Source organism: Salminus brasiliensis, chromosome 1 (genome assembly GCF_030463535.1).
Source record: "Salminus brasiliensis chromosome 1, fSalBra1.hap2, whole genome shotgun sequence".
NCBI lineage: Eukaryota > Metazoa > Chordata > Actinopteri > Characiformes > Bryconidae > Salminus > Salminus brasiliensis.
In genome coordinates, this window is record NC_132878.1 from 85,483,164 (window position 1) to 85,496,062 (window position 12,899).

At 39.9% G+C, this 12,899-nt stretch overlaps 1 protein-coding gene across 3 annotated transcripts in view; it reads left to right on the forward strand.

Annotated features, from left to right (window-relative positions):
• Nucleotides 1-12,899, forward strand: part of LOC140565583 (intermembrane lipid transfer protein VPS13B-like) — a 215,532-nt gene that overhangs the window by 23,540 nt on the left and 179,093 nt on the right. For all 3 annotated transcript variants that reach the window (XM_072691586.1, XM_072691577.1, XM_072691596.1), the window contains exons 5-8: nucleotides 7,009-7,176; nucleotides 8,108-8,289; nucleotides 8,571-8,742; nucleotides 11,393-11,661. In XM_072691586.1, the coding sequence (XP_072547687.1) occupies nucleotides 7,009-7,176; nucleotides 8,108-8,289; nucleotides 8,571-8,742; nucleotides 11,393-11,661 (791 nt within the window). The remainder of the gene's footprint in view (nucleotides 1-7,008; nucleotides 7,177-8,107; nucleotides 8,290-8,570; nucleotides 8,743-11,392; nucleotides 11,662-12,899) is intronic.

Sequence of the window (12,899 nt, forward strand, 5' to 3'; positions counted from 1 at the left end):
CTGCGCATTACGCATCCTTCTCTCTTTTTCACTTTATTGCTGTCAATCAATGCATAGGCAGTCATTCCCATCATGACACCATGATCTGCAGGACCATGACAGAACATCACAACATCCTGTAGGTATTCACCCGTTCCTGTCTCGGTAGAGCTGTAGAGTAAGTAGTGCAGCGACTGTGAAGGGCGGTGAGGGACTGCGTGTGTGAGGTTATTGGGTATCAAGGGAGGATCTCCTTGCATTGGCCTGGATGATGACATCCCTCCCAGCTGCGAACAGGGAACCCTCTTTCTCACACATGCTTGCACTTTCTCTCTTTCTCATACACATATTCTAAAGTAAGTAGGTGAACCTAGGTACCGTTGGCAGATGTTATTTTCATTCATTCTAATGTAAGTGGTCATAACTATGGTTTCTACTTTGTTAAAATAAATATTTTCACAGTGACACTTTTTTTTTTAATTCTGCCTCTGAACACCACCTCATTGGATTTGAAGTGAAACAGTCAGGAAGTGTAGAAGTTCAGCTACTATTCAAGGGGGTTAACAAAAGCATTATATTACCTGTTTAATAATATGAAATATATAATAATAAGAAGAAAAATAATAAGAATAAGAAACAATTTTAACTTAGTCCCTTCTGTTTTTACAGGCTTAAAAGTAGGCCAGGTGTGACTTGTTTACATTGAGGGGAAAAAAATATTTCAAGCTCAACAACGCCAAAAAAGTATCTACAGGAGTTATTATTTGATATAGAAACCCTTTACAACATTTAGTCAAATCAGGAACAATCTCAAGAGATACACATGTCCTTGTCGAAGTTTCTTAAGAGATGCTTTTATGAAAAAGTTTATTTCAAGATGCTAATTATTGACAGAAAGACCAGATGTCCTAGAATAGAAGACATCTAAAAAGCCAGCCAGGAGTATGGAGAATAAAAGGTTCATTATTTGAAGCATAACACATTATCTATCAAGCATGGTGGAGGCACTGTTATTGCAATGGAACTGGGTTACTGCTGTTTATTGTTTATAGGAATGCTTACTGAAGTAGCAGTATGAATTGTATGAAGTGTATGGAGTTCTACTGACTGCTGTACATTTGACTGGACCTGAGTAGAGGGTCATGTACTGCTACTTACTGCTCAGGTTCAGTCATCTGCACTGTGAAGCACCACCCTACAGCATTTGACTGAACCTGAGCAGTAAGTAGCAGTATGATTTCTGAAGTGCATGGAACACTATTTACTGCTCAAGTTTAGTCAAATGCTGTGGGGTGGTGCTTCACAGTGCAGATGAATAATAGCCCAAAACATACAGCAAATGCAACCCAAGAAGCAAAGAAAGGGACTGTTCCTCGTTGGTTTGGTAATCTGACCTCAACCCAGTTAAGCAGCTTTTTACTTACTGAAGACAAAACAGAAGCAGAAAAACTGTGAAACTAGCAGGAACTGAAGGCAGCAGCAGTAAAGACCTGGCAAAGCATCTCAAGGGAGGAACTTTAGCATTTAGTGATGTCCTTGGGTTCCAGACTTCAGGCAGTCATTTACGGCAAAGGATTTGCATCCAAGTATTACAAGTATTACAAATCCTCATACTTATCATGTCAGTTTGTCCAATTACTTATACGCTTGTGGACATAGAGGGACTCTAAAAAAAAATTGCTCTAATTCCTTGAATTCCTTTAATTAAAGCTGTAGGTTTACTCCACATCTTTTCTGCTTCATTTCAAAACCACTGAGGTGGTAAACAACAAAAAAGGCTAAATGACACAAATCGTGTCACTGTCCAAATTTTGAACTGTACATTTAAAGAGTGCCTATATGGCTGCTGTCTGGAACAGAGACGTCTAGTTATAGTGCTCATGCTTTTTTTTTTTTTTTTTTTTTTTTATGAAGCTAGTCTCTCCAGTAGCTCCTTCTGGCCTTGATTATTACTTGCAAGCTGACAGTGCTGACCACTGTAGCTTTCCCAGTTTTATTACAGCCTTACTGGTTATAAGTGCTCCGGTCCCACTGTGTAACAATTTGCTGTTCAATGAGCAATTCTCTGTCTACTCAGCGGTATTTACAGATTTACTATAGATGCTTTACTGATAAACATTGTATAATGCAACATGTGTGTTTCATTTTTGCCATTGCTTTGTTTGTTAGACTTTTTAGTTTTAGCATACGTCTCAGATGAGTGAGTTTTGTTATGGGAATTGGGTTTAAATCACTCAGAAGCTGCTACTGTAAGTTGGAGACATGGAAGCTCCAAACCAATCATCTCACTTCATTAGAGAAGGAATGTGTGTTGTGAAGGAGGGGGTTGAGGGTTTGCAGGGCTGTGGATGGTTCAGATTTTGAAAAGGAAACAGTTCTAAAATTCCAGCAGAGCTTCCACTGCCCTGGCAGTGTGTGTAAGTATTTGACCCTTCCCCATTGATTTTATTTGTGCATAGGTTTAACATCCAAATGTTACAGATAATCTGACTAATTTTACTTTAAAATAAACACAAGAAGGAACAAGAAGGAAACAACAAGAAGGAATCACACAGTGCAGCTTTTAATAAATCCTTCTATTTCAGTTCAATTTGTGTCCATTGAAACAAACCGCAACCACTCGGGTGGTCTTGGTCCGCTTGTTTGGTGAGCACCAAAGTTCGAAAGGCAGCTTTCACACTTACTTTAACAAACCACATTAACAAAGCAGTTTTAATCAAACCAAAACTGACAAGTATAAACACACCCTAAGAAAGACACTAGACCAAAATGGCATCTGTGGGAGAGTTGCAAGGTGCAATCCAAATTAGTTGATTACATGATCTGAAACATTTAAATGTGACAAATATGCAAAACACAGGAGAAACTGGAGAGCAGAGGAAATACTTTTTCACAGATCTTTAGAGAGTGACAGTGCAGCTTTTTGTGTGTTTCTGTGTACTCTCTCTCACAAAACAGGAAGCATATAAATTAGGGCTGAATGATAAATGTGTAGGCATTTGTATTGTTATGACACTGAGTTTTTCTCAGTAGACAGAACTTTAAGGGCTGTGATTACAGAATGGATCATGTGAAGTGCAGGAGTGTTGTGACTGAAGCTTGGCTAGGCCAAGCTTGTACCAGGCTTTTCCGCAGAATGAGTAACCCAACCATTCAACCAGTCACTTACAAAACACACCCACACACAGCTCAAAATGTACTCCGTTCTCTGTGACTGGCGTATAAAAATACTTTAAAAGCTGTTGAAGTCCTGACCCATTCAACTTTGCGGCCTCAGCAGCGTGCTCTCTGTGCTATAGCCATGTTCTTTGCTTGTTTTGTATCTGTAGGAGTTGTCTGTAGTCAGTAGTCTGTGACCTTGAGACCTAGTTTTAGCCTTTGGCTTTTGTCGTTTTGCTTTTTGCAAGATAACATTATGTGGCAAATTTAGCCTAAATTCATTCAATTGTGGTGCTCCATTGACCGTAATTGGGAGACTTTGGGCCAGAAAGCTGCTACTGCACTATGGAACTTTGATTGAGTTGCACAAGACCCTTCACATATACTGCGTAATGCTGCAAAACCCAAGTCAGTGTAAAATCCTTTACCTGTCAATAAAGTGGTTTGTTGGAGATTTGCATTTACGACAGTGGTGTTAAAATGAATTACACTCCCCAACTCTAGGGGGCAAAAACTATTCTTGCATAATGCTGCTTTGATTGTGGTCAGTCTCGTTTCTCCTTTTGTGTACTTTTCCAGTTATTGTGTTAAATTGTTGTCAGTAAACTCTGAATCTGTCGGTTTCAGTAAAACCTACTGTTTTGTTAACAGCAGAGTGCACACAAGTGTGCTTTCTAATTTTGTGACATGGCAAAAATATATTTTTAACCTAAAAGCACTAGTAGTGGCAGTTTTTACTGCAATTTGCTGAATGTGCGGAATAATCTGATCATTTCATGTTTACATTTAGTCAGTCAGTGAAGTAGTTCAGAGTGGAGTATACCGAGAGAGAATCTAGTAATTAGACAGGACATCAACAAACCATAATCATAAAAAACCTAGTGAGCAAACCAAAGGTAACAGTGGCAAGGAGAAACTCCCTCATGGCTGGAGGAAGAAACCTTGGGAGGACCAAGACTCACAAGGGGGACTCATCCTCCTCTGGTCAAATCTATTTATAAATTATTGTTTGTCCTCCCACCCCATAAGATTGTTCTTCTGCTCCTCTAGTTTACACTGGAGAGCTAAACAGACAAACACAACAAAGCACGAAGAAAAAACTAATAAATATACAGTATTGAAAAATGAAATAGAAAGAAATAGAAGTGCTCAGATATAGCCATTGAAAACGAACTTACTAACTACCTCACTCGCTAAGTCTTAAAATGCAGTTAGAGGATTAGATATATATTATTTGATTTAACAAAATGCCATAATTAAGTTTATTTCTTGTAGGTGATATGTCCAACTGTACAAGTACAAGGAACCTTAGGCCTTGGTGAGGGCTCTGCCGTGTGTCTGAAAGCATCTCTTTTTGCATCAGTAGTGTTCTGGACCTACTATGCCCCACCCTGGCTGGATCTTTTTGAAATCAAAATCCGATATTTCACTTGTTTCCTCTTGGCACTAATAGTTGGCAGCACTAATTACTGCTAATACTTTCCCTGTCTAGAAAACATCCAGCAAGACCTCTTTGGGTTTCTTTCCTGTTCTGCGGTGCTGTGGAAAGTTCTCGGCCCCAGCAACACATAAAGGCGTTGGTTTTTCCAGACGTTTTATGGTTGAGCAGCTTTGAGTAGCTCTTCCCTGTGGACCAGGCACAGGTGCTGCTGTGGTGCAGCTTCACATTAAAAAAGAGAGAAGAAAGGTGGAGGGGGGGAAATGGTTGGAGGGAATGAGGGAAAATCAGATCCAGAGCAACACAAGTAGGGGGCAGAGTATGTTTTTTTACGACTAAGAGTGCAGGTGTGGAGCACAGACCTGCTAAGTGACCCCAGTGCCTGGCACTGACAAACACGCCAGCCATAAATGCTCAGTCTCGCATAGAATGCACACACTAAAAGTATGAATACCAGCCCATATGCATATAATAATAAAATAAATAAAATAAATAAAATTTTATATATATATATACACACGCACACACGTTCTTAGGTTATAAAACTCTCTCAAATCTCTCTTAAGGGTAATAAGGGTGCTTCACATGGATCTCTGAGCGATGCCATTGCCACTTTTGGTCCCATAAATAACCATGTTTTTTATTTAGATCCTGAAGAACTTTTAAACAACCTATACATAATATTAAATTTAGATTTTTAGAAGATTCTTTGCACTCTCGCATCTCTCTTACAAACATGGTTCTTTATGTGATCATGAGGGATTCTTCGATGGTATTGCTCAAAGAACCATTTGAAGCACTCTTGTTACCCTTAAGAGTGTACCTGCAGCCTATATACACTAGAATGAGCACCTGTGTGAGTGATTTACACCATCTTCAGCATGTAACAGCAAAGGGCTCCTCCAGGTCTAATAACAAGATGAGTCAGAGTCAGTGGGAGTGCCTCGACTCCAGTGGGTTTCTCCTACTGAACTGCTCATGCCTCCCACATCCACATGACCAAACCCAGCAGCACAGGAGGAGTTATAAGAGAGCTTGTCTCATCTGTCTTGCCAGAGGCTGGTTTAATTATGACTGGGTCACACACACGTAAGGGCTCGCACACTTACAGGAAGACAAACATTTTTGTTGGACAACAAGGAAAAAGCATTAAAGTTTTATTTGGTAAAGTGGGAGGGAGTAAGTTAAAGTGTGCACAAGAGAGCTGAATAATGCCATTGGTCCTGTGGTCAGGACAATTTATTGCTGTATATTTTCATATTTTACTGCTGAAAGTCCCCGGACTGTAATATTTGGAGTTCTGTGGTGCTTTGGTTAGTAATGACCTTACCATGCATGTTTCCTCTGGAGCTTCTGTTCCTCAGCACGGACAGCAAGTTAGTATTGCATGGAAACACTTCAGGACAACGCACACACAGCTTTATTACACAGCATAATCTCTTTGATTGCATTTTTCAAATTGACACCTGCATTCATTTGAACTTTATATGTTATTAGTGAGACAGTGGCTTGTGTCAGCAATGTTCATCAAACAAAACATCTTAAACTGCATTCCACAGTATATCATTCTGCAATGATCAGATGTGTACACAATGAAAAGGCAGAGAAAGCTGGGGGGTTCTTCGCAGCTTTATGAACAGTACATATGCTAATGAGAAAATTGATTTACTAAACAGCATCTGCTTCTCATATTGAAGTTGTTGTTGAATTTCATGAGATCATGAACATGAGATCTAATTCTGTTGCACGATTTCTCTTAGTAGGTGCTTGTGAGAGAATTCTCGAAAGTACATTAACACAATCTAACAATCCATCTAACTTGAGTAAGCTAGAGCAGTTTTGCCTTTAAAAGTGGGCACCAATTACAAGTCAAGTCAAGTCAGGTCAGTTGCTTGATGTCCTAATGTAATAGAAACATGCATACGCCAAGAGATTTGCAGCTGTCATTGCAGCAAAATGTGGCTCTTCAGTATAGCTTCAGTGTAGTTCCAGCTAGTAAAAGTTGGAACTAACTTTTGTAGGGTGTAGTGCTCTAAACAATAGTAGCCTGCTCTAGACAATATTCTCCCCTACCAAGTCCAACATCCTTCTTGCTTTGTAGACTTGGATACAGCAGTTCTTCTCTGAGTGAAAGGAACTTATGATCAGTGGAATCTCTCTAATTGTAAAGACAATTTTCACACTGTCAGTTCTAGCCCTAATCTAACATACCCAGCTGGTTAAAGTAAGAAACATAGGTAGATCACGTGTCACGTTATGGTTGAAACCAACCTTTTGTAGGGGTGTTGCTAAGTAGAGTTGAGTAGAGTCGATACTGTGGAACATCTCCTCTCAGATAGAAACCCTGAGGTTCAGGGGAGCAGCTCTTGAAGGCCATTTTCAGACTGTCATGAATCACTGATTACATTCCATATCTCTCGTTATGTTTGTAGGCTATGTTCAGAGTCTGATCCGCAGAGTCGTCAACAATGTAAACATCGTGGTGAACAACCTGATTCTGAAGTATGTTGAGGACGACATTGTCCTCTCAGTCAACATCACATCAGCGGAGTGCTACACAGTTGATGAGCTGTGGGACAGGGCCTTCATGGACATTGTCTGTAAGTTGTCTGATCACTCCTTAGCTAAACTTAGTTTATTTTTTTTAATTGGTAATACTAGTGTCATTCCCTGGGCCCCCCTTCTTTGCACATTTATTTATTCTGATTTGATACTTCTCTTTAGTTAATGGAAATTGGCTAATGGGATAAAGCTAGTGAATTGGATCATTTGAAAATACAAAATGTGCAGAAACAGGATCGCAAGGATTAGAAGTTGGAAAGCAGTGCTTTAGAATTATATTTAGGGTTAATACATGTTTTCTACCTTTTTTCTAACCTAAATGTTCAAGTTCAGTTAGTGTTTAGAGTGTTTAATAAATTTGTAGTAGTGTTCAGGTTTAACAAATCATAATAACAGATGTTCAGATTTAATTCATATTATATACCAGAGTGTTCTGCTCTATTACATTTTACACTTTAAAAAAATGCTAAAATTCTAGTGTTCAGGTTGTTCACACCTGAGTGTTACGGTTTAATCAGTCTTCAGTCTTCCTAAACAGTGTTCAGGTTTAATAGATTTTGCAATTCGAGGTGGTTAGGAGGTTATCAGTATTGTAAATTCACCCTTCCCCTACTGAAGTGCTGCAGTGTGCCTGGCTCACTTCACTCCTGTTTCTTTACACATGATAGATATGCTCGTCACAATTGTAGCCATTTAAAATCTTAAGTCCTTCCCTTTCCCACCTTCACACAAACACCCAGTCTGACATAATGCTTCTTTTAAAAGCGGTAACGCTTAAGTGTCTCAGGGCTTCTGGTGCCCATGCAGCTGGAGAGGAATGTGATTTACTGCTGTTATCCTTCTTCATCACCCCCCCCGCCCCATTTTCTCTCTCTCTTTCTCTCTCTCTCTCTCTCTCTCTCTCTTTCTCTGTCTCTGTCTCTCCTTCTCTCCTTCCCACTTTCCTCCCTCCCACTTTCTTCTTTGCAGCTCCTGAGTTGGTCCTGAGGAAGGTGATAAATTTTGCGGACTGCACGGTGTGTTTGGATAAGCGGAACGCTAGTGGGAAGATTGAGTTTTATCAGGACCCCCTGCTCTACAAGTGCTCTTTCAAAACCCGCCTCCACTTCACCTACAACAACATCAATTCTAAAATCCCAGCGGTCATCAAAGTGAGATACCTCTGTTCTTTACTTGCTTCTCGTTGATTTGTTCTCTTTCTGGGATTTATTTCCACTGTTATAACAGGTTTAGGCTGTTGTGTTTCCTCTAACTGCACAGCTTGGGATCCATTTCTTTATTTTTGAATGCTATTGTTTGATCCTTATAACAAGCTTCAGTTTGGCTCAATTTTGGCTCAGTCCCTCACTTCTGTTGTGGACATTCTATTAAGAGGGATTTGTGTGGTCTGTTTTCATCTTTTTTCCCCTGTGTGTGTGTGTATGTGTTCCAGATACAGACAATGGTTGAGAGTCTGAAGTTGTCGCTTACAGATCAGCAGTTGCCCATGTTTGTGCGAGTGCTGGACCTGGCAGTGGCTTTGTATTATGGAGATATTGGAACTCATAAAGATGGAGAAAAAGAGGAGAGCGTCTCCGGCTCTGAAGCAGTTGTCAGCATCCCCAGTGAGTGGACCAAACAAGCCTGCCCTTAAACCACTTCAGCATTCAGACTCTACTCACTTCAAATCGGTGGTTCCAAGAACATGGTCCCTCCTATGTAGTCCAGAAATTTGCTGTATTCCAGCCCCTAACACATCTGATTCTCACCTGACCAATTCAAATGGCAAAACCCGATGTTCTGAGAACCACTGAATTAAATGTGTCAGTCAGATTTTCAGTAATCTAGTTTTCAGTAACATCAGTTCTATCAGTTCTAACAGCAGTTCTTATTTAATTTGAAGTTTGGGCACTGCTGGCCAAATTGTTTATAATGGAAATGAACAAATACATCACCATTTGCATGTTTATTTTGAAATTCACTTTCATAAAAAAGAACCTCTGTTGCATACTCTTATTAAACTTAAAAACAATGCTGTTCTGTAAATGTTTAAACACGGTTACTTTTTATTTAATTAACATAAAAATGTATAATTGTGGTATGTGGAAAAGTTGTCCTCACATGTCATAGCCTCAGAAAAGTCAAAAGTCTGAAATATGCAAAACAACATTAACAGATGACTTTGTGGAACTTTGTGGTCACAGTCATCAGAGGTATAAGAGAAATGGAGAATATAATAAATCCACCATAGCTACTTCAGCAAACCCAGGCTGAAGCTTTTGGTATGGCTCTCACCATCTACTTAATTTACTGCAACTCTGTGGTTAGATCTCAAACATGCTGTGTATGCAAGATGACCAGTGAACATTTCAGAACTTGAAGTGTTCTGCTTAAATAGAAAGGCTCCTTACCGAACACCTACTTCCAAAACTATATGTAGGTGAGAGAGAAAAAGAAAATGTGTTTATAACAACAACTAGCCATATCTCTCTCTACCATGGAGAGACACCTGCTGGTCTGAGTGGGCAGGGACTTATCAGTGCTTTACCTGCACACCATTCTTTTACCTGTATACCATTCTTTTTTTGTAACTGCAAAAAAGGCCTAAATCTAAGCATATACACACAAATCTAATGCAGTCACTAATGCAAACAAGCAAAAGGATTGTTTGATCAATATCCTAGAAAAAGGTTCTTTTATGACATTGGTCAAAGAAGCCTTTGTAGAATCTTTAGTTTTAATAGTGTAGCAACATTATGCACAACTGCGGGGCTTATACTTGGCCCACTTCCTGTGGCAACTGAACACATCGATAAACACAAACTGCTTATGCAGTGTAACTGTATGCATACACGTTACATCTGAATACTCCAACTGCATACAGAAAGCATGTCATTTACAAAGACATACACACTTCACATTCTTTAAGCGCCTTATGAGGGCACAGCCTCCTGCTCCACATTCATGTTGCTGCAGGAAAGCTCTTGGAACAGAGCTGAAGCTTTAGTGCTGATTTTACAGTTGAGCAGTCAAAGCAGCTTAGGCCGCAGCACTCCTGTGTTTAGTTCAGTTTCTGAGAAACTTTGTCACCTTGTCACTACAGGATTTGTACTTCAAAGTAAAATGTGCTAGTTTGAGCACTCAATTACTCAAAATTATGATTTATTTGTATCATTCTGCAAATCAAAGCATTAGGCTGGCTAGGCTGAGCCAGGCTTAGTGCTCTGAACTGACACCTCAAAGCCTGCAGAGGAGAAATTAAGGGGAATGAAAGAGTGGGAAAAATGGGGCCTCTTCCCAGCTGTCCAAGAACTGGGTTTTTTAATTAAAATGTTAATTTTTACTGGCTGAGCTTCTGGGAATCATCAGCTCTGGCTTCACAAAATGCTGCTTCTCCAGTGGGACATATACAACTGGATCACTCATTCCATTTTTCATGCTCTCTCTCTCTCTTTCTGCCCTTGTCCTTTAGTCTTATCTTTTCTTTGTGGCTCTTCAAAGCAGCATTATGAGATAATTGGGATCGCTTGCTCCTCTGCTTTCTCTGCAGTCAGGAAGAGTAATTCACGCTTTGAGTCATCCCTAAAGGATATGCTTTACAAGTTGAGAGATTCAGGATCTTTGCTGAAAGTGACTTGGACTGAGGCTGTAGAGTAATATTCCAGGACTTTACACAAATAGGACTTGAGTTACGCAGTGTTACGTAATTCTCATGAGCGTCGTCCTGCCCACTTCACCAAAGTTACATAGGGCAGCAACGATAGAGACGCAGTTCTCCCCATTACAGGTCAAAATGATTTTGTAGCTGTTGTTATGAGGTAAAAACATAATGTTGCTTATTATGTTATCAGCTTATTATGTTATTAGTTATTAGTTTTTTTTTAACCATTTGCAAGGCCAATTAACCAGTCCCTGTTTATGTGCTCCCCCAAACTCCCCCGATCACTAGCAGTGCCCCCAACACTAGCACGTGTCCTCCGACACATGTGAAGCCAGCCACTGCTTCATTTTTACCTGCCACTAATGCAGCATCGCCAGTTAGACAGCACACTCTGAGGCTCCCCTGCTCTGATGCAATAGCTAACAGATCAACATCACACTAGGAGTAATGTGGGCAGGAAGTGCTATCAATCCAGCCCTGAGAGAGCAAGGTCAATTGCACTCTCTCGGACTTCGGTTGCTGATGGCAAGCAGCATGTCCCTACATAGTTTTGCTTTAAAAAATGTTTAATTCGTTTTAAGTTTTAATTGTGTTGCATGTTTTGTTATGTGCAGGCACGGTGGGTGAGGGAGTAGACCCAGCAGTACCGGATCAGTATTCCAGCCCAGATCAGTATTTGCCTATGGAGGATGAGGATCAGGGCTGGGTGTCTTGGGCCTGGTCTTTTGTCCCAGCTATTGTTAGCTCAGGAGAGGAGGAGGGTGAGGCAGGATTCTACACAGAAACTGAAGACGGCAGGACCCCCAGTCCCCTGCAGACCCCCTTCAGGGAACCCATAGTGTCTGTCGGGTTCTACTGCACCAAAGCCTCGGTCACGTTCAAGGTGAGAGAGTAAATTCAATTCTGTTTCTGTCCTTGATGCAACCATAAATAATAGTCATGTTTTAAATACTGCTTTCCTGCCTACTGGTTCAGGAGGTTGAAACATCAGTCTTCTAGTCCCACTTCTCCAACATTTTAGGCCTTGGTTGCCCCCCACAATCACAAATTGTGCGTAACATTTCACTGAATATTTGGTATACATGGCAAAATAATAATATTTTATTGTGTCATGTTGCATTTTATAACACTTTTCTGAGCATATTGTTTACATCGTCAGAATTTTTAAGGATCTGCTGCTACTGGTGCATTTTTTTTGTCAACATATCATGATAAATATTATGTATTCTAAAATGTCTTTAAATATTGTGATATAATGTTTTTATTATTTGGTTCTTGATTTGTTGTGGCTTTGAAACAGTCTAAGAAAGTATTACATTTAACTTGAGGATTCCTGCTGACACACTGTTTTTTGGGTTGAATTAAAATTTTGCCAACATTCTTTAAAGCTTGTCCACAGCTTGTGTGTGTGTCTAATATTTAAAACCCAAGACACAATAATTCATCTGTTTTTAGTCAAACTCTTTGTCTGGTGTTTTGGGTTTGCCTCTATTCCAGCTGTAAAGTAGAAATCATTGGCAAATCATCTCTCCTAGTGCTTTCCCTGCCCTGTTCTGTTTGGTTTCTTTTAATCAGTGAGTTGCCTCTCCTCAACATTGTTGAGGTACTTACTCATTATTTCACTTACTGTTAGTCATACAAAGCACATGCATACAAATCCTTACCAATTGTAAACACAATTACGAGGGAAACTTTGTTTCAGTATTTTCTCTCGGATGTAAATATTGGTGGGACAAGTGTAAGAGTGTGTTAGTGTGTTGGCAGCCCAGTAATATCACTTGAAAAACGTTTCAAACACAGAAAATAAATAATAAATCGCTATGATTAAAGCATACAGAACTGTTTGAGTCAAGCCTGTTTGGCCTGAGGTTGAGGCACCGTCTTCTTCAGAACAGAGATCCTTATCCATGAGTTTCATATTAGCATGATTACATGGTTCGACAAATTGCTTCTGGAGTTATTGGCAATGTAAAGGTTTTTCTTTACTAGTTATGTTCGCAGATCACAGTTGTCTGACACAGTATGGCATTATGCCATTATAGAAGCATCACAGAATGTACAGGATGGACAGAAAAGTCCTGCTCTGCTTGTGAGGTCTTAGAGCCACGACATATAGTCTCC